Source organism: Corticium candelabrum, chromosome 1 (genome assembly GCF_963422355.1).
Source record: "Corticium candelabrum chromosome 1, ooCorCand1.1, whole genome shotgun sequence".
Taxonomy (NCBI): Eukaryota; Metazoa; Porifera; class Homoscleromorpha; order Homosclerophorida; family Plakinidae; genus Corticium; species Corticium candelabrum.
Window position 1 is genome coordinate 4,793,275 of NC_085085.1, and position 25,437 is coordinate 4,818,711.

Here is a 25,437-nt window from a genome sequence, read left to right on the forward strand (position 1 = left end):
GATTGGAAAGAAGAGGTAGACAAGCAAAGAGCGGTGAAGTGAGTAGTGTTGTGTGAGACTGATTGTTGATGGCTGCTGCAGTGGACAAAGAATGAGAGTAGAGTGACTGTTGCAGCACATCTTGTAGGATCATCAGTCGCTTGGTATACTATATCAGGTGAGTGTGTTTTGTTGTTGTATGTTGTTGTGTGTTGTTTATTATGTTGTGTATATTGATGTACTACATGTTGTTGTGTTGAGGTGTGATAACCTACTGGCAAACAAGCAGTCCATCATTCTTACTGGGTGCCATCACATACAGCAATGGAGCTCTTACAATTCCATCTGATGGTGTTTACTATATTTATACACATCTCTACTTAAATGCCAAAAATGGCAATCACATTCAACCTTACATCAGAATAAATGGCAATATTGTCTTGTACATTACAAGCTACCATTATAATGGTGAACAGAAAACCAAGCACTGTGGTCTACTTCAGCAGCTGAAAAAAAGTGATAGCGTTGACATATATGGTGGAGGATATCGACACCTCATGGGCTCTACTCATTCAGTTTTTGGTATTTTTAAAATCGACTAGAAGCATGTTGTTGAGAATGAGAATGTCAATTAATTAAGTGATAAGTGTGAGTGTCAAATGACTCTCCATGTGATCATGTTTAATTGTAATTGTAGTTGTGACTGTGTATGTTGGACTGTAGTGTGACCATTCAACCCTAATTTTTGTTTGTTTCATTTCTGTTTAGTTCCATTTCTATATTATTAGCAATAAATGTTCATCTCTTTGTCTCATCTCTTGAATAGAAACAGAAAGACAAACTACTTGCTCAGTAGAATTTGACCAAAGGGGAAAAATTATTCAACTTGAACTCAACTACTACCTACCTAATTAATATACATACTTTTAAGTGAGTCAGACACAGAGTACCCAGTAGTTGCAACTCTTGAGTCTATAGGATGTAACAGAGTTCCGCCTATTTCAATTTAATAGCAACAGACTATTTCAATGACATGCTCTGATGCCTGCAGTGTGTACTAGCTATCTAAGGTCAGGAATGGGCATTTTAAATTTAGTGGAGAGCTGATGTGCCGTTCACACACACGCGCGCGCGCGCGCGCATGCACACAAGCATGCACAAATTGAAGCTCTAAATGTAGATATGTATACTGTATACAGTTGATATCAGTAATTTAGTTACACAGACTGAAAGGTTTTAGATCAAATCTTACCTTGTGATATCTGATAATCTCATAGATTGAAATTCTAAAATAAAATTAAAAAACCTGGAACTAGAAGACTGAAATTGTACATATGCTCAATACAAAATTGATTTAAAGCACCTTGTAAGGTTTCGTCTAGTAAATACTAGAACCCTTTTTGAGGTCCCTTAGAATGTACACTGAAAGATAGTCACATCCGGGTATGCAACTTTGCTTGCTTACGCACATGACTCATCTGTCTTGCCACGTTGGTCGCGTCTGTACGTCTGTAAGTGTTCTGTTCGATCCTTGAAAGGAAGGTATGTCTACATCAGAGTTAGTAGTAAGAAAAAGGCAGAGTGAGTAACGAAAAGATGAAATTGCGCCTTTTCTGTGTATGCGACGCCTTCGTTGCTACTCAATCTCACGTTTGTTTGAATGTTAAGACGTCTCGACGGTTACTTTCGATTGAGATCAGTTTGTGCAGCGTATTTGCAGTTCTAGCGTTTGTGTTGCGTCTTCTCTTCTCGCGTCGAACGCGCTCAGTGAAAACGAGGCGGCGGAAAATAGTAAAGGAAATCGTATCTTTCTTTATTCAGTCAGAAATGCGTTACAGAGTTCTTAATTAATTAAAACGATTGTGTGTATATACGGGAGTTTGTAAGCATTGGGCTACTGAGGACACGTAACCCGTGAATGTTTTAATTTATTATTAATGTCAGATTATATGTTTTTATCTAGACTTTTTGTTAACAGATGTATATCAAGAAAGAGATCAGTGGTAAGCATTGCAATATTGCAAATGATGATGTTTTAGGTCATTATGAGCTGTTTGTGTGAGGATTGTGTGTGTGTGTGTGTGTGTGTGTGTGTGTGTGTGTGTGTGTGTGTGTGTGTCTGTGTGTGTCTGTGTGTGCCTGTGTCTGTGTCTGTGTCTGTGTCTGTGTGTATCTGTGTGTCTGTCTGTCTGTCTGTCTGTCTGTCTGTCTGCGTGTGTCTGTGTCTGTGTCTGTGTCTGTGTGTGTCCATGTGTGTGTGTGTGTGTGTGTGTGTGTGTGTGTGTGTGTTTGTGTGTGAGTGTGGAGTGTGTGTGTGAGTGTGAGTGTGAGTGCATAGCTCAGTTGGTTTGACAGTAACCGAGTTATCCAATAGAGTTACCAGTGTGCCAGTGTGGACATGTCACATATGATGGAGTGTGTGCTTGCTTGTGTCTGTTTTATTTACTGTGTGACTTACTTGTGTTTGTTTGTACTTACAGTCCTGGGGCAATGTTACTTACATCAATCCAAGTATGTTGCCATAGTATTGCTGGAGGAGTGCTTGGCGTTACAACAGAAATACCCTTCAGCTAATGCTGTCAAAGTGGCAAATAGTAAGTGTTGTGTGTGAGTAAGTGTTGTTTTGTCAACTTATTTGACAAGAGGATATGATGCTTCTCTTGCCACCAGTCTGTCTGTCTTTCTCTTGTATCTCTCCCTGCTTGTGTATGATGCATGCTTGTATGTGTGACAGTGAGACTGGCTGGTGACTGCTGGTGTTATTGCACAAGCTTACACTGTGTATGTTTTATAGCTACTGTAAACCAATAAATAGTTGGTGGCCATTTGCTTTGGGTAATTTTGGTATGGCCTAAGAAGTACCTAAATTAAATGTCTACCTAAATTTTGTGAAAATTGTCAAACCTCTGGACCCTCTGCTGTGCCAGTGGACTCAACAGCAATTGCAATGTCTGTGAACATGGTAAACTATTGCAATTATTATCTAAAGCTAAGTGCTGTCCACTAGTGAGTTGCACGCCAGTTCCTGCAACTGAAACTAAAACTAATAAATGATAGAGATATTACTTAACAATCTTCAAGAAACAAAGACGAGAGTATTGGAACATCAATTGCCTTTCTAGAAGATCAGTGATCAATGTATACTACATAGTGCGCTCTTACTATTGTGTTGTAAAAATGCGTAAATGTAGTTCTAGTGCACTGTGCATCCAGTCAGGAGTCTCAAGCTTCCAAGGAGTTTGACCAAAAATAGATTGTACCAAATTTTCAGAAGGTATTGCTCCGCCGAAAGTTTCTGGTTTACAATACACAATGGCAGTGTGCAGAGTATGTGCTCTAGAAAGCTCTCGTTTTATTAGTTATCATGGACAGACTGGAACAGTACCTGTGGTTACAAGTGAGAAATAACTCATCTCTCACTACTGCATTGAAATATATTAGACATTGATTGTTGTCTTGCGACTTAATTACCAAGAAAAAAGTTGTTGTGTCTTAATTCTTACTTTTATTGTTATTTTAGCTATGAGGCTGTTTGGTAGCTGTTTTATGGAACAAAACAAACTGTCTGTAGCAGAAAGATTATTGAGAGATTTTGTTGAAACAAAAAATTCTGCTCTTCTGGAAGGTCACCCTGATTTTGAACGTGGTATGTGTTCATTGTCTGATACGATTGTAAGACATTTCACTCTTCATACTAAAACAACTCTACTCAGCTCACGTTGATTCAATGTGTTGTCTATATATTAATATCATCATTAATTGTTTATCTTGTTCAGGTCAGTTAACACTTGCTCAGTGTCTGCACCATCAAGGTAAAGTAAGTGAATCAATCAAGCTGAAGGAGTGTGTCAGGATCTATAAATCATCTTTTCATCTTGAACATCGTCATGTGGCTGCAGGTTAGTTACTTGTTTTTCGTTTGACGTCAACTTTATGTGAATTGTGAGCATGACATGCTGATTATTATTTGCTCACATTGATACTGCAGTATGAATTAATCAGTCATAATTGTCACTGTTGGTTACAAGCTGTTGTTGTTCTCAGCTGTTGGTCAACTTGGATATTATTTACTGGTAGCTGGACATTTGGATAAAAGCGAAAAACATTTGGAGAATCTCTTGCTATAGTCAGACATTCACTACACAAGAAACATCCTGATACAGCAATTGATATGTCTAAATGTTCTATAGTAAATGTTAAATCGGTATGTCTGTGAATCAGTGTGTCTTGATTTGTACAGCATTGAAAGGGTTGCAGAATGTCTGATGAGAAAAGGGAAGAACATTGAAGCAGAAAAAGTTCTCTTTGAAGCTGTCAACATTGAAGCAGTTTGGCTCCATGAAAATCATTCCAACAAAATCTACAGTCAGAATTTGTATGAGAAACTCAGAATGGTCATTGTGGCGAGATGTTGTAGAAGTGCAGTATCCAACTGAATATCTGTGAGTCAATCATTTGATCACGATCATTCTTTCACATTTGATGTTGAAGCAAATGTTTCTTGTCCTAATTGTTTAGTGCTTCCTATACTTGTTGAATACAAAAGACAAGGCGAAGTGGTGGAGTTTTACCTCACACTGAAAGCAGTTCACAAACTATCCACAGCAGCTGATTTGCCAAATTCCCATTTACCTTCTCACTCTCCTTCTCTTCAAGATGAAGAACAGGAAGCATCCTACTTTTGTAGCGAAGAGGGTCTACATTCTTGTGGCTTTACATCTTCATCAACAGCACAAAGGGATAGTACTTCATCACAAAGTTTGTTATTTACTTTTGAATCATTTAAGTTTGTTACACAATTGTTTGTGTATAATAACATTTAGGATCAATATTACAACAACCTGCCAATGTACACACTGTCAGTCAATGTGCTGTTGGTCCCAGTTATAGCAAAGTTCAAGTAAGAATGTTTGTTGGTTGTAGTCAATTAAGTCTCAGCATTGGCATGCACAGAGAGAGCTTATATTATTGGTGTGTGTGTGTGTGTGTGTGTGTGTGTGTGTGTGTGTGTGTGTGTGCGCGCGCGCACGCGTGCACTTGTGCCCCGGCACCATCAGTGCACCAGTGTAGCATTGGGGGAGAGGGACTGGGGGAGGTTATAACCCTCAAACATTTTAGGCAGGTCACTCCCTTTCAGGCAGAACTATAATCTTAAGTTACTAAACAGTGACGGTTTGCTTAATCTCAGAGTAGTATGGTGACGATTGACGACGCTAATTTTTGACCGTATTTCTTTGACAATACACATCATCATTTTAATATCATAAAACTCGTGCCGAGAAGTCGTGGACACGTAAAGTGTGCATGACCATCATGCACTTATTTGAGGCATTTACTACGCTATCCAGCATTGGCACAGTCAAAGAAGACCACATCAAAAAGGCATGTAGAAGCCTATCCATCAATTATTTTTCAAATAAGTCTAGTTAAGGTCGACAACCTGATTGACCAGAGAATGGAATCTCCTGCGACTCCGCTATATAGCTACCTAATGATTTTCTTGCACTCCACTGTACTTTCTCTACATGTTATTCTAGCTAAACTCTATAGCTATAGTTCTATATTGCTCGCTATATTACGAAATGCTAAAATTGGTCAACACTGTTTGTACTGCATTGGTCTTCTAGATTCTATTGTCATCGAGATGCCATTTCATTTGACGATCGCAGCGAGCCATGAAAACCTTTTTGGCACGAAATGTAACAGTATTTCCACTTTATACCCACACTGATAGCACTCAGTCTCGCAGTCTATTTGTAACCTAAAATTTATACTATTTACTTAGATGTCTACAAACTGCGAGCTGAAAATTTAGAAAACTGGAAAATAGGCGTGGCTTTGCATGTGAGAAATGGGCGTGGTTTGCGGTCTAATTTATCCTCAAACTTGAGGACCATCCTATGCTGGTGATCAGTGTATGTAATTACAGTACATTTAGTGTTAATTATAGCACCACAGACTTAATGGCGTAGTAATTAGCCTAGGAAACAACTCATACCACTGTAGGCTGTATGTTACCTTAGTAGACTAAGAGATACTATCAATTTTATCACTTCAGACTGCAGGTAACTAGGACCACATATTCCATTGGTATTATAATAAAATACGAGAGCAATACTATTAAAAAATAATACAAGAGATTGTATGTGACTCAAGAGTTCTTATTTCTTTATTTTGTCTGTTTGTTCCTTTTTGACATTTCTGTTGTATTTTCTTTCTCAGGAGAGAAGCTCATTGCTAGTTCGTCCTCTTGTTGGAAGTGAAGTTCCTTACACAGGACGTACTTTCCGGTACATAGATACTACAGGTCAGACAGTTGAAGAAGTTCCAGGAGAAAGGCTGGATAGTCGTACAATAGAAACTGTTACTCCTGGTAAGTGACATACGTTTGACATGATAGCCATGTGTTTACCTTGATTGTTGTATGTAGCTTGGCCACATGCTGATCGAGTGGAGATACACATGTTTTCCTCAGATGGTCAAACTCATTTGGGATATTTTGTACACGTTTTCATTGACCTGTCTGCAAAGGTGTTACCTGATTATGAGGGTGACAGCAGCATGCTACCAGGAGTAGTAGATCAAGGAACAGAGAGAAAGGTATACATTTGCACAAAACAATTTTTGTTGTTCTGTTAGTTGTTGCTGCAAAGTTGGTGGTTGATTTCAATTAGAACTGTGCAGTCATCCTGTTCATCATTTAATTAAATGTATGTTGATGTGTTTATTACATTTTCTAGAACATCCTTCAGTTCGACCAGTCTGTGTTGCGAAGACGAGGAGATTGTCAAGTTAGAGACTTGCAAGCAATTGTGTCTGATTTACAGTTTCTTGAGGTAAGTACAGTCACGATTCCAGATGATAGTTGGATTTGTATAGTTCAACTGTGGATTGATGATAAATGGAGTAAAAGTCACGTTTTATGTTTATTATCTCTCTTTGTTATAGGTTGACATGGCTGTCAGAAGTCATTGGTATGAGATTGGTATTCGTCTTGGAGTCGTAAAGATCGTCCCCCCCCCCCCCCGTAACTAGGCTGCTCGCCTCATACATGTCTTCTCACTGTGGAGAAAACGAGAGCAGAAGGCAACTATTGCAATACTCCTGGAAGCATGCAGACGAGCAAGTGTCGGTGCATGCATCAGAGAAAGCAGTGAAGAAGGCACTAAATCAATAGTGAAATTGGATGGAATTACATACACTCAAGGACTTGAATTTCAGTTAAGTTTTTTACATTTTTCTATTGTATCTAGAATGATGTCATTGACTCAAGGATTTCCTAATTGTTGCTAGTAACATATCCATCTACTGTATCACACTGACTGGCTTTATCCTGAAGTCAGTCTCATGCCATCTGTGGGCGAGTGCATAATCATACACATGAGAGTGGTAAAATTCAAGCTAAATCGATCTATTTAGACAGAGTGAGAGCCCATCAGTATGTAGTAATGAGACGTCACCCCATCTGATAAACATTTATTTGATAATATCAAATATGTTTGGGTTTGTATTTACAGTATTTTGGGTTATGTGAACTGGGAATTGTGTGTGTGTGTGTGTGTGTGTGTGTGTGTGTGTGTGTGTGTGTGTGTGTGTGTGTGTGTGTGTGTGTGTGTGTGTACATGCCGGCGCGCACTCTGGGAAGAAGTTCATTACTGAGCTGGCTGCCTTTCATTATCAGCTTCCACCAGTGACTTCCGCATCAACAGTGGGCTTAATTAATTATCAGGTAATCAGAAAGAATCTTCAGAAATCACACGTGGTGACATCGGTCTTACTACTAAAAACGACTTTGATGTCCGCTCTAGTCATATGCGCTTAGCATGTTGTACCTCCCTTGACGTGAGGGCGTGATTACTTATTACCCGAGGCCCGGATGTCCAGGCTCAGGGTATAGTAGTCGTTTGACTTGCGACCGTACGACCATATCTATACTCGATTAGCGATCAATAGACGAGAAGTGCTGTCATTACCGACCAATAGACGAACGTGATGTCATCATAACTGTAACGTGCATGTTTTCCTACCACCAATCAGACCAGAGGCGTCGCTCAATAGGGGCCTGGGCCCCCCAATATTAGTAGGCGTGGCCGTCTAGACAATTGACAATGTCTAGTGATATGTTACTGCGTAGTAGCGAACTCCGCGTTCTACTGAAATGGAACTGTTACAAAATGTGTTAGACATGTAGGTTTTATTTCATATCGTACAATGCCTCGAAGTTTCGTACAAAATTTAGCGTGCGTTACGCAGTAGTCATGTCTTCGGAACTCGGAAAGGCAGCGGAGAAACGGAAGGGTCAAAAGCTGTTAACCAGCTTCATGAAGTATTTTCTTTCCGTATGGTGATGATTCAGTCAGTTTGGGGATATGTCTTTCTTGCTAGACGCCGTTCTACTCCTGCTGGTGTTGCGTCAAGTTCAAGGTTGTCTACGCAGGGAAGCCAGATTGGTGGTTCAGCTGAAAGGTTTAGTGTTATCGCGAATGAACTTTCCACTGCATCAGAATTGCCATTAGAGTCTTCCCTTCATCTTTCCAGTACTTCCGAAACACTTTCAGTCTGTCTTGCAGACATACACACACACACACACACACACACACACACACACACACACACACACACACACACACACACACACACACACACACACACACACACACACACACACACGAGACCAGTTTAGTTGAATGATTAGCACTCTCGAACGCGGGGCACGATAAGAAGCCTTGCTCCTCCAGCGTGGCGATAATCCTAGCGCTGGTCCCCCACAATTTTGGACATCCAGCGACGCCTCTGATCAGACGTCTAGTGAACGCGCGCGTTACTCCAGCACGTAAGGCGAAGATGGCCTGTAACATTTGGCTTTTCCACAGTGTTTCTGCATAGAGTAGTTCTGCAGCTTGCCAGCTTGAATTTTCGGTGTGCGTGGTTAATTATTGTTAGAAAAGTCAGAGCGAACAGAGACACCTAATCATTTGCGCGTGCATGTTTTCTCACATTAATAATGTTTATGGCTCTGGTCACCTCATTACGACAACCTATGCCTATTTAGCTGTGGACATCAATGATTGCGGTTACACGATGATAGCTGGTAAATACGGTAGGCGTAACCACCACGTGAGGAGACTTTTCAATGGTGTCATTCATGAGCGTTCGTGCCTCCCAATTTTCAGCTGCCATACGGACACTGTACACATACATGTCTTAGCATGTCGTGTTCATGTACACCAGCCGAGGGTTTAGCACTGTAGTGCTTCTCTATTCATTATATTTAGGCATCCTAGGCATCGATGTCGACTACTAAAGAGGTATTTAGTCCCCCGCAATGCAGGGGAGTCATTGGAGTCGGAGAACTTCAAATGCCCTTTCTCGCCGGAGGTACAGTATGATGGCGGGTACAGCGTAGAGTGTGCATGGCTACGCGAGATTACAGAAAGCGAGTTAATTAATCTAATTAGTACACCGAGTTTCTGCACCATTGCACCGCACTATACGCTACATCAACAGACCGGAACGTCGCTAGATAGACGACTCGTTTCATCGAGTATGTGTACTTTGGTCACGACGTGTCGTTTTCTAGTTAGCTAATCACCCACTCACGTCACGGTATTGTGCATACTAAACAGATCAGGTGCACATACACCCACGCAATTTCTACCCATAAATGAGGGATCGCGACGCGTTATGTCATTGTGTTTTCTGATTGCAGAGCGACATGAACATTATCGTCTTCGTTGCAATTGTTTGCTGCTTTCTCCGCGTCCGGTATGTAGAATTAATTAAATGATAATTAACTTTCCGTTTATTTTAATTAACTTAACGTTGTTGTTTGTAGATCATTAACTCCTAAAACTGGAGACTCTACAAACTCTGAAGATCCAGAAGTTCAAGTCTGTCAACCGCTAAAGTCTTATCTCAAACGAACTCAGGTAATTTTATGTCGACAATTTCATTCCGTCGTTCTATCAACTTTATTAAATGTACTTACTGTATCAAGATGGTGCGTCTTGACAACGTGTCTGGCATTGGCGGAAAAGGAGAGAAAGTAATATAAAAATTGTAATTCGATCTTCTAAATAGTTTATTAATTAAATTTGATGTCAATTTTAACAGGGAAGTCCAGGGGAAAAGGTAAATAATTGCGTCAATGGACTGAAAAGCCTAGAAATTTACGTAAAGACACACAACTGTAGGGTCCAAGAGGCCCCCAAGGCATTCGAGGATCAAAGGGAGAAATCGGTATCCAAGGTCCAGTAGGTCCTAGGGTAAGCATGCACTGACCTTTGATATCCGTAAGATGTAAGATTTTTGATGTGAGTTTGCCACTGTATTAGGGTGATCGTGGATTACCCGGAGCAAAGGGAGAAGCCGGACCACAAGGTCGTCCCGGTCTAGAGGTGAATGAGATTTGCATGTTGTGATTGTTGGTGTCGTTTTGTATTTGAGTGTGTGTTAGATGAGTGAAGATGTGTTGAAACGCTATTTTTCTCCAGTCAAGGGACTGGCAGAGAGGGTAGGGATGGTTATTGTATGGTGAGATGGTGTTTGTAGTGAATGTAGAGCATGTGCTCGTTTGGTAGATGAAAGAACTGGAGGATTGGAAAGAAGAGGTAGACAAGCAAAGAGAGGTGAAGTGAGTAGTGTTGTGTGGGACTGATTGTTGATGGTTGTTGCAGTGGACAAAGAATGAGAGTAGAGTGACTGTTGCAGCACATCTTGTAGGATCAGGCAGTTGGTATACTATATCAGGTGAGTGTGTTTTGTTGTTGTATGTTGTTGTGTGTTGTTTATTATGTTGTGTATATTGATGTACTACATGTTGTTGTGTTGAGGTGTGATAACCTACTGGCAAACAAGCAGTCCATCATTCTTACTGGGTGCCATCACATACAGCAATGGAGCTCTTACAATTCCATCTGATGGTGTTTACTATATTTATACACATCTCTACGTAGATGCCAATAGTGGCAATTACATTCAACCTTACATTAGAGTTAATGGCCATCTTGTTTTACGCATTCAAAGCTACCATCGTTATAGTGAAGCCAAAACCAAGCACGCTGGTCTACTGCAGCAGCTGAAAAAAGGTGATAGCGTTGACATATATGGTGGAAGATATCGACACTACATGGGCTCTACTCATTCAGTTTTTGGTATTTTTAAAATCGACTAGAAGCATGTTGTTGAGAATGAGAATGTCAATTAATTAAGTGATAAGTGTGAGTGTCAAATGACTCTCCATGTGATCATGTTTAATAGTAATTGTAGTTGTGACTGTGTATGTTGGACTGTAGTGTGACCATTCAACCCTAATTTTTGTTTGTTTCATTTCTGTTTAGTTCCATTTCTATATTATTAGCAATAAATGTTCATTGAATCTTATTGTCAGGCCATGACACAACTGGTTTTCAATACAGCCAACATGTGGTCCACAATACAAATGTTCTTTGCGGCCAGTGTGTATTTCATGACTGGTAATCTGAGTTGGTATCCAATAGTTTAGCCAGAGACAAGAAGATTTGCTTTGATTGTTGAGCTAGAGGACACTGCTGTCTCAATATAATCGATATACTTCCTTGGAGATCATTTGTCACATCTCTGCTGCTGCAAATTTTTGTCATAGACCACGCCTTACTAACGCGCGTTAGGCCATACCGGTTTTCGATTCGTTCCTATGGCCCTGAAAACAGAAACTGAAAGATGAACTACTTGCTCAATCTAACTTGAACTCAAGTACCTGCATACTTTACTAACCATTTAGTCAGAGTGTATATGTACAGTTTTGACATATGTTTGCAAAGGTTTTACAAGAGCATCGCTTGAAATATTCGTTGACGAAGGCGAAAAAGCCATATACCACGATCATCATATGATAACGTATACCTACAGTATGTACATACTAGCTTACTTGCTTGTTTAGTGCTGGGCATAGTGCATACAGCACTAACTCCTGGCTGTTAGGCAATAAAACAACACAAAATGCCAGATATCTCGTTTCATACAATTAACATAACCTGCTCAATACAAATAATCTAGAACAGCAAAGGAACAGCATTTGAGGTATTTAGATAACACAAAATGCAATATGCACTACAATTGCTCATTTCAACATCACAAAATGTAAATATAAATGTTATAGCTACTGATCACACAAGTCTAGATACAGAATAAATTAGTAATCAAAGCATCAATATTACCATTCTTGTACTGGCAATAAGTCGTGTTTTCTTGGTTCTGCAGTCAGCCTTTCACCTAATCGAGTGAGCGCAAAGTTGAAGGCCCTAGGATTTTCCAATGCTTCTGCAATCTTTTCGTCCAGATTTTCTGTGGTAATATAGTGTTCTTCATCCTACAATGCCACAGAGTACCAATAAGATAATGAAAACTTATTGCTTAGTGGTGTGTGTGTGTGTGTGTGTGTGTGTGTGTGTGTGTGTGTGTGTGTGTGTGTGTGTGTGTGTGTGTGTGTGTGTGTCAGTGTGTGTGTGTGTGTGTGTGTGTGTGTGTGTGTGTGTGTGTGTGTGTGTGTGTGTGTGTGTGTACGTGTGCCACAACTCATGATGTTTACTAAGTCTCTCCAAATGTCTTTCTTCTTCTCCTTGACAACTTCCTGTTTCTTTGCTTTTACTGATAATTTTTCTGCTCTAATAAAGCAAGCACATAGACATCAGTCAACTCAGAGGACCTCTCGACAACAACTTCCCGTTCCATTCAAACAAAAGTCAGAAATTCTTTGTTGTAAAAGCTGATCCGTTATTATGACTAAGTACATACAGCTACACTACTAATGCTGCTGCTTTGACCTAAAGCATTAGTTATTCTCATCTGTGAAGTATGCTTCTTGCATTTTTGCAATAGTTAACATACACATTATACTCCAGAAGAACAACACTTTGGTCAATAGCTACAGACAACAGATACATCATACTTGCCAATAATAGTCGACTTGCTGCATGTAGAGCTGCTCTTAAGAAGCACATTGTAATAGCAGTGTCATTTGCATCGGAAAAATTCAAAAACATTCCAACATTTTAAATCACCTCCAGCAACTATCGGCGTGTTTGGGAAGCATATCACAAATCACGAAAGAACGCTAGAAAGATCAAGATACAGCCAAGTACTACCGCATCCAAGACAAGAATCATGATGCGCAAGTGTCAGTGCGAGATTATAAGATTTAATGGATTAAAAGTCAAGCTTATACTAAAGCATTGGAAATAGCTAAAACAACTTTTTGTTGCTCAGTCTTCACAAGCATCAGAGAGTTGGAAACGCGTATTGAACACTGAAAGTAATAGCAAAGTGATCGTATACTTGTTCTACATGCAAATCAAAGTTGAAGCTACCTTAGGGGCTTCACAGCCAGTACAAGCTATTGGGTTGCAGGATATCAGTTTGAGTCAGATGCGTCTCTCACAGTTGGATGAAGCTAAGAGAAGTACTCAATCTCTGAGACCCGAAGAGCATCAAGGTTTACAGACTGCATCCATAAAAATCTGCTTGGACTTCGTAGTTCGGATGCTGAATTACTTTATAATTAGAATGTTAGATTAAGGTACAGACTTACTAGAACACAATACAGTCACTAGATTCATGAAGTGTATTTTACAGTAAGTGCTGATTGTCATATGTCTATATGTTTGTTTGCCTTTTCTCTGCTTATTGATATTAAGATATTTTAAAGTTTGTAGAGACAATAAATAATTCAAACATTCAATGTTCTTATATAGTTCAACAAACTCATGAAGTTGTCAACTGCACAATAAATACGACTAGCACATACAACACTATATCCAATAAAGAAGCACTAAAGTGCTAAAGTTAAAAACCCGTGGCTGTTATCCAGTTGTTCCATTGCTTATCAGTTCTACACCAGTCTAATATAGACTGTAATTGTTTTCTCACTAATTATTTACTGTAACTAACAACCTATGTGGAGTAGCTAATACCACCCACATTTGCCTATCAACCCACCCACATCCGGGTACAGTTGTTGAGCTGGCCAGCCTGTGCTACTGTAACCTTAGCACATGCGCGCCTTGAGTTAATTAATCAAGCAAACAATTTTATTGATGTCCATAAACACAGCTGTAATAAGAGTGCTAGTAGCATCCTAAACCACAAATAGCAGAGTTGTAGTGCTGTCAGTCCAACTGGTAAACTTAGACATTTCACTCACTGTTGTTCTATGTGTCAGAGGCAGTGGAGCAACTCGCAAGTTGGGGGTGGGCTTGAAAGGACATCAGAGTACATGAACTACGAGGGTACTGTTTGCTTACAAAAATAGAGATTGTACTCAAAGTTGGGGTGCCCAAGTCCACTCAGCCCCATGCAGCTCCAGCCCCACCTCAGCCCCCTTGTATCTCCCATGGACCACCCTGAGGTGTAACTGCTGCTAGACACGTATTTACTGCAGCATAAACTTAGTACATATTGACTTGTAAGAACAATTTACATGCATACTAACTTGCAATATGCTCTGGAGGATTAATTCAGACGCTCCATTTCCGAGTAGGCAAGTAGATAGTAATTCAGAACACAAGCCAATATGAGAAGTGGACAAGTCTAACAACAAATAGAATACAACACGACGTCTATTCTCCGGCAGCCGGTATTCTCAATTCTCCAAACTCATCAAGCAGAAGCTGCTTGTTGCCAAATTCGCGTGGTCGTAGTCACATTGCAAAACGAAATCGATTGTGTTTTATCGAATTTCAATCAAAATTGATTAAGTTTTAGAAATCAGAACGTGTACGTGTCCTCGACATCAACGTAGAGTTGTTTCAATTTTTCTTGAAATAATGTGTTTCACGTGATATAACGATTTACAATAGCGTTATACTCTAGCAAATGAGAGTGGTTTTCGGCAAGCTCGAATCTAGGCACATCTACATTTGCCACAAACGGCTCAAACTTAGAAAATAATAGACGACATCGATAAATTAAAACTTTAGAATACAGATTAGTTGAATTTAGTCAAAAGTTGTGACGTTATAACTCTAGATAGTATCGTAGTAAGGAGATAGTAAACGCGTGATCACATGAACCTTGCAGTTTCGAGCGTGCGCGCGGGCGTATGTCGAATGGTACAAGCTGCTGATGTGCCAACGCGCTTCCATACCGTTCAAAAATATGTTGATGGGTCGTTTCGCAATCAGTACTTTCTTGTGAGCGCATCGGACCGATGTCTAGTAGTGCTTTCTTTCAGTTTTCCACGCGTGCGACTTCCTTGTCGCGACTGCACAGAGTGCAATGTTTGAAAGCTAGTTTTCGTGTTTGGTGGTTGTTTTCGATTTGCGCTTGTCATTTCGAGTGCCCGAATAAGAATACAAAGCGGCTACGAGGGGTATTCCTGATTACCAGAAAAGGAAAGATTCCTACCAAGCAGAAATTACCAGAAAAAAGATGAACAGGACCCCGCACTGTCTGTCCAGAAATCATTTCAAAAGGCGAAAAACCCTAGGCCCGTAGAGTCGTGAGGTGCTTCTCGATACGCAACTAGGAGTGCGTCTATCTACTAGGTACCTATTCCACTGCCTGAGTTGAATTCTACTGCTTTCATTTGTTTCATTTCTTGTGTAACATTGTCTTCAGTGTGCCGTGCCATTAATTAAGTTTACAAGTGTTAATTTGTTACGATATCACTTTTTTCAACTGCAATATCTAAATTCAAATTACGTCGTATGCCTATTTACTTCCAACCTTTACGGCATGCACTAGCTCGACATGTCTGCAGAAGCAACCTTCAAGCGTACCTCTGGAAACAGTGTCTTTAGCATGGAATAGTTGCCAGTCCTAGAGTGTGCATGGTTGGGAACCTACTAGTCCTGCCGACATCAACGTATTTCAAACGATGAACAGACTCATCCGTAGTCTGACTACAGATAGAACAGACAGACCACGTGAGCCCTGCTGTCTCTATTTCGTTCGGCATAGCTAAAAGACTCGAACCTTTGGACATCAGACGGTGACCTCCGACAAGACAAACAAAGCAGTTCTCCACGAAGTGTAACAAGAGGCTAATACAATTGTATGTACAAGATCGAGAGGCCAGAAGAAAGACACCATCTTGTCAATTAACTGTGCTTTACTAAAAATTTAGTGGGCTGTGCGGTACCAGAAGTAGGCGGTGTGACATTACCCTACATCATGGGGATGACTATTCCTCCTGAACCTTGGCTTTATTGAAACAGCTGCGTTGTGTCGGGTTGCACTAGTGCAAGACGTTGGTGCTTCAAGAACAACGTAAACATTAGCCTCGCCCCAGACGAAGTGTGGATTGCAGTCCCGGATGCGTAGTAGTCATGATGGAAGCGCATCCGGGGCTGCAATTCACACTGCGTTAGCGGGAGGCTACGTAAACATGCCCTACGCAGTTGAGTTCAAACGATTGAGTTATCGTATTTTGGGGTTCCAGTAGTAATTGAAGTCATCATTCGGTTAGTCATCGTTAGTATCTGCGTTCATGGTAGTTTTGCAGACGAGCGATCTTTTAGCTTGTTGCATCGTTGGTACTGTACATCCGGTTTTCTTGAATCTACAAAGCCCTCCACGAACCTAGACAGGCAAGAGTACAACCACAACGCGAGAGAAGATGATATAGGTTACTTTCAGCAGCCTAAAAACTGATAAGCAGGAGTCTAATCAGTGGCGGATACAGGATTTCTATAGACGGGGGGACGAAACCTAGTTTGTGGGCGTGTCCACTAAAAAGTGAGCTTAGACGGCTAAGTGTAGTGTTAAATAGTTCACTTACTAAGTTTCAGTAAAATAGTTGTTACAGAGTGTGTTTTTAAAACAAAAACATCAGAAATTAAAACAAACTTAGACTAACTTAATTAATTTTCCTCAGGGTCAATAACTATTAAGTGGACTCTGAAGCAACATTCTTCTTGGCCGCTTAGCAGCAAAAGAATTTACAATAACGTCAGAGTCAAGAGGATTATCCTAGTGAATAAACAGTAATATAAGTGCATTAAGTCGGTCCTGTAACATTGTTGTTCGTAGCTCCGACTTTATGTACTTCAGGGATGAGTTACCTCTCTCTACGCTTGCAGTTGTGACAGGAATAACAAGTAGCAGCTTCAGCAATGTGCAAATGTTAGGATACAGTTTGTCGTTAGCCTGTTGTAAAGTTTCACAGATATTGTCAGGAAGCTGTGTAGGAAATAGTTTCCATTTCTCAATCTGCAATTTTACTTCTTGTTCAAATGCCTCCGCAGCTGGTAGGTCTTGGTGAAAGCGTTTATACAGTTCAGCCACCTCACCATCAGTTAGAGTGGTCAAGTTACAAGGTAACAACCGAAGTCCCTTGATAGCCTGTTGGTTAAGTTGTGAGAATCTTGTGGAAAGTTCTGCTATAAGGTGGTCAAGAAAAGGAATAGATGTAGTGCACCTCCAGTAGGTTTTGGGGTTCTCGACCTCAATGTTAGAGCGAAGACTTTGCCCACTACACGTCCTTGGCACGGTCAATTCCTCCATCCCATGCAGTTTAGCCATTGTACACATAGACACGTAAACCTTGTCGTATTCATTGCTGGAATCCGCTCGGATGTCCTTGAGAACACGCTTAGCAACGTCTACCTCTTTGTAAGCTGTCAAAATATCTTGCGTCGAGCATTGGAGAAGGCAGCTTAGGGGTTTGGTATAAACAAAGAAGTAGAGATTTGTCTGAAATGCTGCAATAAATTGGTCTGACAAGATAGCTTTGAGAAGTTCATTGGCCTTCGTCACGCTCTTGGCGTTCCACTCCCTACTTGAGTTTCTGCTTATAGTCTCAAAGCAGTTTACAATAGGTTCATGCATCTCAGCAAATTCAACCAAGATAGTATGCCGCTCGACCCAACGCGTTTCACACATCAGTCTTACTTTGTGAGGGGACACTTCCGTGACTCCAAGTGATTTCCTTTGAACATTTACCTTCGAAACTGTAGTCTCAAGATGTAGTTGTCTTTTGGGGTAATACTTAAAGAAATCACCTACAGCCTTTAGATAAGAGAGCATGCAGCAGATGTCGGGAACAGTGGATGACTTGGAAATAGCCAAGTTCGGTTGATGGCTCGCGCAGTGATAATATGCTGCCTTGGGAACTTTCTCTTGAAACTTAGCCTGACAGCCATTTAGGTGACCAGACATGCTTTCTGCACCATCATATGCTTGTGCACGACGAAGGTTACAATCAATTTCAAACCGAGAGAGAGCTTCAAAGAGTTTGTCACAAATCGAAGCTCTCCTTACACTTTCACAGGGATAAAACTGACAAGTCTCTCTACCGGTTGATTATCTTTGACATAACGAAGAACCATCCAAGCTGCTTCCATCCACTCAAATCTGTTTCTTCATCAGCCTCCAGTCCAAAGAACTTGCTAGTCTTCACATCAGACAAAATCTTGCTTAAGACGTAGTCACCCATGCATTCCAAAAAATTGTTTTGGGAGGTCTTTGATATGTATGTGACATTTTTTGCACATTGCTTTTCTAGAAATTCTTTCAAAACAGTATCTCCTGAATCAATAAGAAATTGCACTAATGCTAGGAATTTTCCTTTGTTGATGACGTCACATGTAGAATCATCTCTGTGTCCCCTCAGTGAAATGCCCTGCCTGACACACAATTCCAAGCATTTGACAATGGATGTCAGAACAGCATGATTCCTTTTCACAAGCTGCTGTGCTTCAAGATTAATTGCAAAATCAACTCTTTGACTAGGGTTTCCATGGTTACAATGAATACCATAAGCCTTGCTTCAGATAGCTGGTGATAATGGACACTTGCGTGTTACTGGCAAATCAACTTTACCATCTTTCCAATTTTGGTAAGGCTTCTTAACCAGTAAATTGGCGCGGGAGGCTCTCTGATGGGAACCACTAGCTGGAAACAGGACACATGCCAGGCAGTACAAGCCTGAAGCTCTCCTTGAATATGAGAGAAAAGTAAACATGCCAAACCATTCTCGATTGCAGTTCCTGTGATATACGCCACTCTTTCGTTTGGAATCCTTGTAGGTTCGAGTGGGAATTTTCTCGTACTCCAAGGGTCTTCTCTCGTTGATTACGCGCCATTTTACCACATCTGGAATGACCGCTAGCGAGTCCGCCACAAAGTCAGCAATGTCAATTGTAACGTGGTCATTTTCATCTCCCGTTGCAAGTTGATCTGTTGTTTGGTGTAATCCGGAAGTTGTCCTATTGGAAGCCACGTTGAAACCAGATGAGTCCATTGCTCTGTACTTTGTTGTCTGCTCTTGAGATGACGACTCAGAAAGAAATCCTGTCAGTGATAACAGTGATGGGTCCGTTCACTTAATTAAAAGAAAGTTTTTCCAAACGGAGGCACGTGCCCCCAGTGCCCCAGTCTGGATCCGCTAGTGCTAATGGTGATTTAGATTAGTTGCTAGCGTATTGACTAACCGGAAATGATCTAGCTCGCGTACCAGACACCCTTGGGCGTCAACTCAACGTTTTGAACTCGCTGTGGTAAACCGACCATTTTTGTGAGTGCCAACAAGTCGAAACAATCTTAGCACCATATTATCTACTATTTTATGAAGTAAAACCTTCTCCTAAAAGAATGGGAACATAAAACAACAGCTCTGCGTGATCAACTCACGGACCAAAAAGACGGACAAAAGAAGGCATAGCCGACCACGCGAGGCGCCACTGTCACTTTGTTATATGCGCTGTCTTACGTCAACAGCTGGTCTAATGCCTTTCTGGCTAGAACAGTACCAGAAAAGCTAAAAAAACTAGAGAACTATCTAGACACGTAGACGTCTAGGTATCATAGGTGTTGCGAGCGTAGGCTTCCTAAACTTGATCATGCTTCTAGAGCTAGGTACTCCATCTCCACTTTCACCGAGTTGTTGCGCATGCCCAACTCGCGTCGATCACGTAACTTACGCGACACGGAAGTTGGAGAAGTGAGATGGCCTGCCGCTAACAAGGGACAGAAGCACTTCTTGACGTTGTTCAACTTCGGCTTTGAAAAGTAGGTATACTAGAACTGATGAGGGACGTCTGAAAAGGTCGTCTAGCTAGTCTAGTCGATTTTCACTGTGTGATACGAGTCGATAGCTTCTGATGGCTTTGCTGTCAAATGATGCGACGAAGACAATCGCTAGTGATAGCCCTGCAAATGCGGTGCATGGGCAGCATGCAGGAGACTTGCCAATGAAGAGTCCTGAACTAGAACTAGCAGAATTGAGCAGTTTGGTGGTGTTTAGACGGTGTAATTGGTTTCTCCTATTTACACTCTACCACTGCCCACTGCGTCAAAGTAAAGCTGTAAAGTACTACTTACAATCGTAGTCTCCTCAAAGTGAAGCTGCTTTCAGTGTGTTTAGAGGTGTATTGGTCTAAAAATTAATTAGAGTAACTTGAACTTGAAAGTCAGATCGACTACTTTCAATGCCTAGACGTAGATGCATGTACTTGAACTCGAAAGTCAGTAATCAAACACCTTGTGGACTAATCCTTACCCGAATAGAACGTCCTGTTTATTACCATGTAGTTTATGATCTATGCAGTCATTTACAGTTTTCAGTAAGTCTAGAGTATTACCTTGTCTTTTAGTACTTTATATGTTATTGTATACTTTAGTCTTTCTGTTTGTGCATATGGTTTATCTTGCTAGTTTGTATTTGTTTACTTTCTACGATACCTGGAAGACAGGCATTGCAGAAGATTTTCCCTATAGTAGTAAAGTAAAAATTCTATGCTAAAAGTCGGTTCACGCATTAGATGGACTGAGGAATTCAGCGCATAGCAGGACTATAGTATGGGTTTCCGATGTCTAATCGATATCGATGGACAGCTCTGAAAGAGCTTAATTCAATTATAATAATCATATATTTCTTGCTATGAACAGAAGACCAGCATAAGCAACTTCCGGAATTGTAATGAGTTAGCGGGTGGAGACAAGTTTAATCAGATCAATCTAGAGACAACCGCCAGTGAGATAACTCTTTATCAAACAAAGAAGGGGTGTAACAAAATACTAATGACGCAAACAATTAGAAACTCGTGTACAGTACAAGCAAGTATTGATTGATTTCCTGTGGCTTGCATTTGATCTTCGTCATAGCTCTCTGTGGAATCAGACTCACCAGCATCTGATTCTTCGTTGGGTTTACTTCAATCACCATAATATCTAGTGGTTTGCGTCCTTGTGACAACACACGCTAAGAATGCAATCAGTGTAAGATAGCTTCTTATACAAACATAACGTCCGGCTTTCTTGATAATCTGTTAGCTAAGGTCCAACCCTCAGGCACGAGTCCATCTAATTCGTGAACAGACTTTTTTTAGTAGTCTACTACTACTCGTACTACTACTGTCTACATAGCAACAGATAACTCCACCTCAAGTAGGCGGGGTTTCCTACAGGAAACAGCGATCGCTAAAGTCTTTTCGATTATTGGAGAGGACGTGGGAACTGCGGTTAATAGATAAGGAATTGAAGAGCAGAGATGGGCGTTGTTAATTCCGGCTAGTGAGCTATGAACTTAGGTTTAAAGGTTCAACCAATGCCTCAACTACATAAGCTTGCTAGCTACAGCTGTTTTACTTATCAATCCATAGTTCAAAGTACGTCACTGTCAGCTTTCAAATAGTGGGCGTTATAGCGGTGGCTTTGAAGTTATCAGACACCTGGTGTATGCAAGAGGAGGGCAGGGCCAAGTACGTGTCATGCAGGAAGTTACAAATTGTGTCGTAATAAAGAACCAATCACGGTATTCATTAACTGCTCTGGAACCTCCTCCTTGTGAGCTTTCCAATGATGTTGGAATCAACCTGCTAGGACGTCCACTTCAGGAGATACGGGTTTTTTCCCACGTCCTCTTATTCGAACAGACTTTAGTGAATACAGCCAAAACGTGCTTCAATGACGTCGGACTATAGTAAACCTAGCCAAAGTATAGTTCACGTACATTCAAACACATTCGGAAATTGAAAGTGCAGGCAAGAAGCAACACGCGTGACTAGCTATATTTAGACTGCTAGCTACCACCGTGTTTGTTTAGTAGGTGCTGCTATTCAAACCTCAAAAAGTACGAGTACAATAGAGTCCGCATACTGCTACAAAATAGTCAGGATTGGCGCATTACGCAGCTAGGACATTGAAATAATTACATGCAGCCTTTGATATTATTGGCGGCATTTGCTTCCTTGACCAGTTCTAATAGACAGTAAAAACGATAAGATCAGTGATAATGGTCGTTCCGGTTCTAAGCATTCCAATCTGTAGTTGGTACCTAGACTTTGCATGGCTTTTCCAGCTGTCGATTCGTCTGTCGTTTCCAGAACACTACTCTAGCTCCTAGGTTTGATAAACGTCACTACAGCAACAGTAAGTGAACTGAGTAGTCCATGGTCATTGACTCAATGACTCATACGATCCATTACCCCCCAGCGTACAAGCCACTTACCATTCATATTCTGTTATGACATAAAAGCATACTCAAAAATCTAGTTCATTTACCTAATAGCTAACTAAAAATGAAACATACCAAAAAGGCTTGAGTTTGCGGAAGATAAGCAAAGTATATATATATATATATATATATATATATATATATATATATATATATATATATAATAACTGATACTCTTGATTTTTTAAATTTTTGCCCAAAGAATAATACTAATTGTCATAATTTGGCGACTTGAACATATGACCACATGTTCCGAATGTTTACACAATCGCTAGGTCGCTGTCGTCACCTATATATACGGGATATTGTACTTAAACAGTGCATTTCCTAACTAGGAGTTACGGTGAAGTATGCCTACCACTCACGGCCAAGAACGTGCTGAACAGGACACCAGAACAAGTGGTGACTCAACTGGGAAAGTGTATGTTGCTCTCACTGTTGGTGTTGTAGTTGCCGCTTTTACTGTGTCTATTCGGCTTCCTGACGCATGCTTTGATGGTGGAGAAGCGATAGTGACAGTTTATGCTGCCGTGCGAAGTGTTTTCTTCGTGCTTGTACCAGCGGTGTTGAGTTTCGCTTATCTGATGAAACAGAACTGCCGCTGCCAAAGCAAATTGAAACATCGTGGGTGTGGCATTATCGATAATGTTTTCGGAATGCTTAGATTTGCTTTCTACTATTATTCAGAGATAGTTCTAGTGACAGTACTCGGACTAGCTATCGTTTGTGGAAACCTATGGATGATGACTGTCTTGGGACGTTGTCTAGAAAAATATTCAGCAACTCCAAAGGCAATGGAAAATGCACTTCTAGGGTTTGAGTTTATTTACATGATAAGCGAATATTTTTTCATCTCTGCTACTGTCTTGATGATTGTAACAATATGGGTGGACAACCCTGAGTCTCAAGAAGACTTGAAAATTGGTCGAGCTGACCCAATTGATACTGACAGGGCATCTGAGGCAACAATTACTTTTGGGGCATCTCAGTCAACTAACACTTGTTTTGGGCGTCTTTGTAGTTGGTTTTTACCTTTTGATCGTTTTCTTCTTGGGTATCATGTGATATCTATTCTCATAATGCTGGTGTCATCTGTTGCTGATGAAGGCACTCAAGAAACGACTTTTAGTGCCCTCAGAAAGTGCAACAGTACGTTCTCAAAGAATATGAGCGAATGTGCCCGCGAGAAAATTGATGAGTGGACCAACAACATTTTTACGCCGCTCAAAGTGCAGTTCTGTTTTGTTACTCTTGTATTTTTAGTTTCGGTGTTGATGAAGCATATTTCATCAAAAAGGAATACCAGTCGCAATAAAGAATTCAACAATTCAATGTTGTGCAATGTTATTCCAGGAATTGTGATTGGAGTAATTTGTTTTGGTTTGTATGGCTGGGTTTCAGTTAGTGTTATCATCACATCAAATTCAACAACAAATGCCACTGCCTTGACTATGACACAAAACACGAGTGAATTTATGAACATTATTGAACGTTTTGTGATTGCTCAAGTGGTATACGAAATCGTTTTATTAGTGGCAGCTGTTATTGCAGTGGGTGTTACCATCAAGTACTGTAATGTGAAAGAAAAACAGGATAGTGGTCTTCTCAAAGGAATCGACATTCGTGATGTCATAGTGATCTTGACCTCAAACGCAGTTAGTATTCATTGTGTCTTTAATCTGGTTTCTTTCGGAGAATGTAAAGACCATAAGGATTGCGGCTCGACACAGGAACAAGGTCTAATCAATTGGCAGATTGCAAGTTTGTCACTAGATATTGTGGAAGGTCTTCTTCAAGCATACCTTCTTCTGATATTGAATTCTCGTCATCCAATTGATGTGAAAACAGGAACAAACTGTCGGGATATTTCCTATGGCATTGCGCTATTCTTTCTGAGTCTCACCAATCTCGCTATAGGTTTAGCAGACTGTTTGATAGAATTGAGAGAGGTCAGGTCGGCAAGAGGTTACCTTATTGACTATTCCTTTCCGACCAAGTCTTGGACATTTGTAACGCAAGCGTATTATCCTCTGGGAGTCTACTTTCGATTGTATAGCGCTAATGCGTTTTGGAAGAGAGGCGTCAAATTGCTAAATTATGATAATGATGAGGAGTCTGAGGACACGCAAGAGAATTCATGAACTTACATGCAAGATATTTTGCGGACGGTGTATATATATATATATATATATATATATATATATATATATATATATATATATATATATATACGTTTACTAGAAATGTGCTGCAACTTTCTATCGTTTGCTGTTTTATCGCGTTTTTGGACATTATTGTATCTATACATTATAAATAACTGCTCGTCATTGTCTGGTATCTTGTGTAGCTACAGTTTCACTACGCATGCACGGGCCTGTCCTGCATGGTTCACATATACCTTCACCAGCTCAAAGACACGCGTAATTCGAAATTTGGTGTACGCGCAATAGTGATGAAAGTTGGCTTTCAAGTATCCAGATGCGGTCATAAGTCTGAACATGTTTAAAGGGGAAGTCCAACAAAAATGAACTTAACTTGTATGAGTAGATATTACGAAGACAAATCGATCGGTATAAGTTACTCCGCTATCTTCGCTTTTGTATACGAGAACGAGCGATGTTTCTGTGAAGTGCAACGCCCACGCGCCTTCTCTGCGCTTCCTGGTCGATTAAGCTCCGCTCACTGCGAACGAATAAATGCGTTTACGGATGACTGCTATGGATATATCGAGAATGACGAATGTGAATGCGAAGATATTATAAAGATCTGCCTTCTAGCCGTCAGTGTTTCCTTTCTAAAGTAAAATGGTGTCGGTAGAGCTGTTTTTCTGCCAGACTTTGAAGCAGAATTCCTCAATACCACGGCTTACCTAGAGAACGTGCTTGTGCTAGAATATTTGTTTATCCTTGTTCTTTTAATATCCGAAGAGAAACGTTCAGCACGCCGTCTGGCGTGTGCTACAGAGGATGATCCTATTTCACATTCTGGATTGTAACCTTCTACCAATCAGCGGCAAAAGAAAGTGA

The 25,437-nt window shown here is 40.6% G+C and overlaps 6 protein-coding genes and 1 long non-coding RNA gene across 8 annotated transcripts in view; 5 read left to right on the forward strand and 2 right to left on the reverse strand.

Moving 5' to 3' along the window:
* Positions 1-808, forward strand: part of LOC134188922 (collagen alpha-1(X) chain-like) — a 6,412-nt gene extending 5,604 nt beyond the window's left edge. For both annotated transcript variants that reach the window (XM_062657137.1, XM_062657144.1), the window contains 3 exons: positions 1-15; positions 82-157; positions 241-808. The exon at positions 1-15 is cut by the window's left edge and continues 15 nt beyond it. In XM_062657137.1, coding sequence (XP_062513121.1) covers positions 1-15; positions 82-157; positions 241-581 — 432 coding nt within the window. In that variant the 3' untranslated portion in view covers positions 582-808. The remainder of the gene's footprint in view (positions 16-81; positions 158-240) is intronic.
* A 692-nt stretch (positions 809-1,500) lies between these two features.
* LOC134185308 (uncharacterized) lies at positions 1,501-4,638 on the forward strand. Its single transcript, XM_062653093.1, has 7 exons — positions 1,501-1,521; positions 1,958-1,982; positions 2,460-2,573; positions 3,500-3,625; positions 3,756-3,878; positions 4,024-4,421; positions 4,498-4,638. Exons 2-6 carry the CDS (start codon positions 1,958-1,960, stop codon positions 4,104-4,106), a joined length of 471 nt encoding a protein of 156 aa, XP_062509077.1. The 5' UTR covers positions 1,501-1,521; the 3' UTR covers positions 4,107-4,421; positions 4,498-4,638.
* LOC134181937 (uncharacterized) lies at positions 4,173-7,460 on the forward strand. Its single transcript, XM_062649268.1, has 7 exons — positions 4,173-4,398; positions 4,498-4,737; positions 4,803-4,879; positions 6,202-6,352; positions 6,410-6,579; positions 6,720-6,815; positions 6,928-7,460. Exons 1-7 carry the CDS (start codon positions 4,173-4,175, stop codon positions 7,012-7,014), a joined length of 1,047 nt encoding a protein of 348 aa, XP_062505252.1. The 3' UTR covers positions 7,015-7,460.
* Positions 7,461-9,655: 2,195 nt separating this feature from the next.
* On the forward strand, positions 9,656-11,152 carry LOC134182023 (complement C1q and tumor necrosis factor-related protein 9-like). The gene is made up of 10 exons (XM_062649378.1): positions 9,656-9,744; positions 9,815-9,908; positions 9,977-10,024; positions 10,093-10,110; positions 10,173-10,244; positions 10,314-10,376; positions 10,436-10,492; positions 10,560-10,589; positions 10,656-10,728; positions 10,935-11,152. The coding sequence occupies exons 1-10, from the start codon at positions 9,695-9,697 to the stop codon at positions 11,150-11,152; spliced, it is 723 nt and encodes a 240-aa protein (XP_062505362.1). The 5' UTR covers positions 9,656-9,694.
* A 782-nt stretch (positions 11,153-11,934) lies between these two features.
* On the reverse strand, positions 11,935-14,533 carry LOC134196379 (uncharacterized). Its single transcript, XR_009972519.1, has 3 exons — positions 14,447-14,533; positions 12,548-12,623; positions 11,935-12,328 (listed from the first exon to the last, which is right to left on the reverse strand). It is a non-coding gene; the product is annotated as an uncharacterized LOC134196379 (long non-coding RNA).
* Positions 14,534-16,926: 2,393 nt separating this feature from the next.
* Positions 16,927-18,114, reverse strand: LOC134182112 (uncharacterized). The gene has a single exon (XM_062649491.1). It carries the CDS (start codon positions 18,112-18,114, stop codon positions 16,927-16,929), a length of 1,188 nt encoding a protein of 395 aa, XP_062505475.1.
* A 4,634-nt stretch (positions 18,115-22,748) lies between these two features.
* On the forward strand, positions 22,749-24,588 carry LOC134187587 (uncharacterized). Its single transcript, XM_062655744.1, has one exon. It carries the CDS (start codon positions 22,762-22,764, stop codon positions 24,550-24,552), a length of 1,791 nt encoding a protein of 596 aa, XP_062511728.1. The 5' UTR covers positions 22,749-22,761; the 3' UTR covers positions 24,553-24,588.
* The last annotated feature ends 849 nt before the right edge of the window (positions 24,589-25,437 follow it).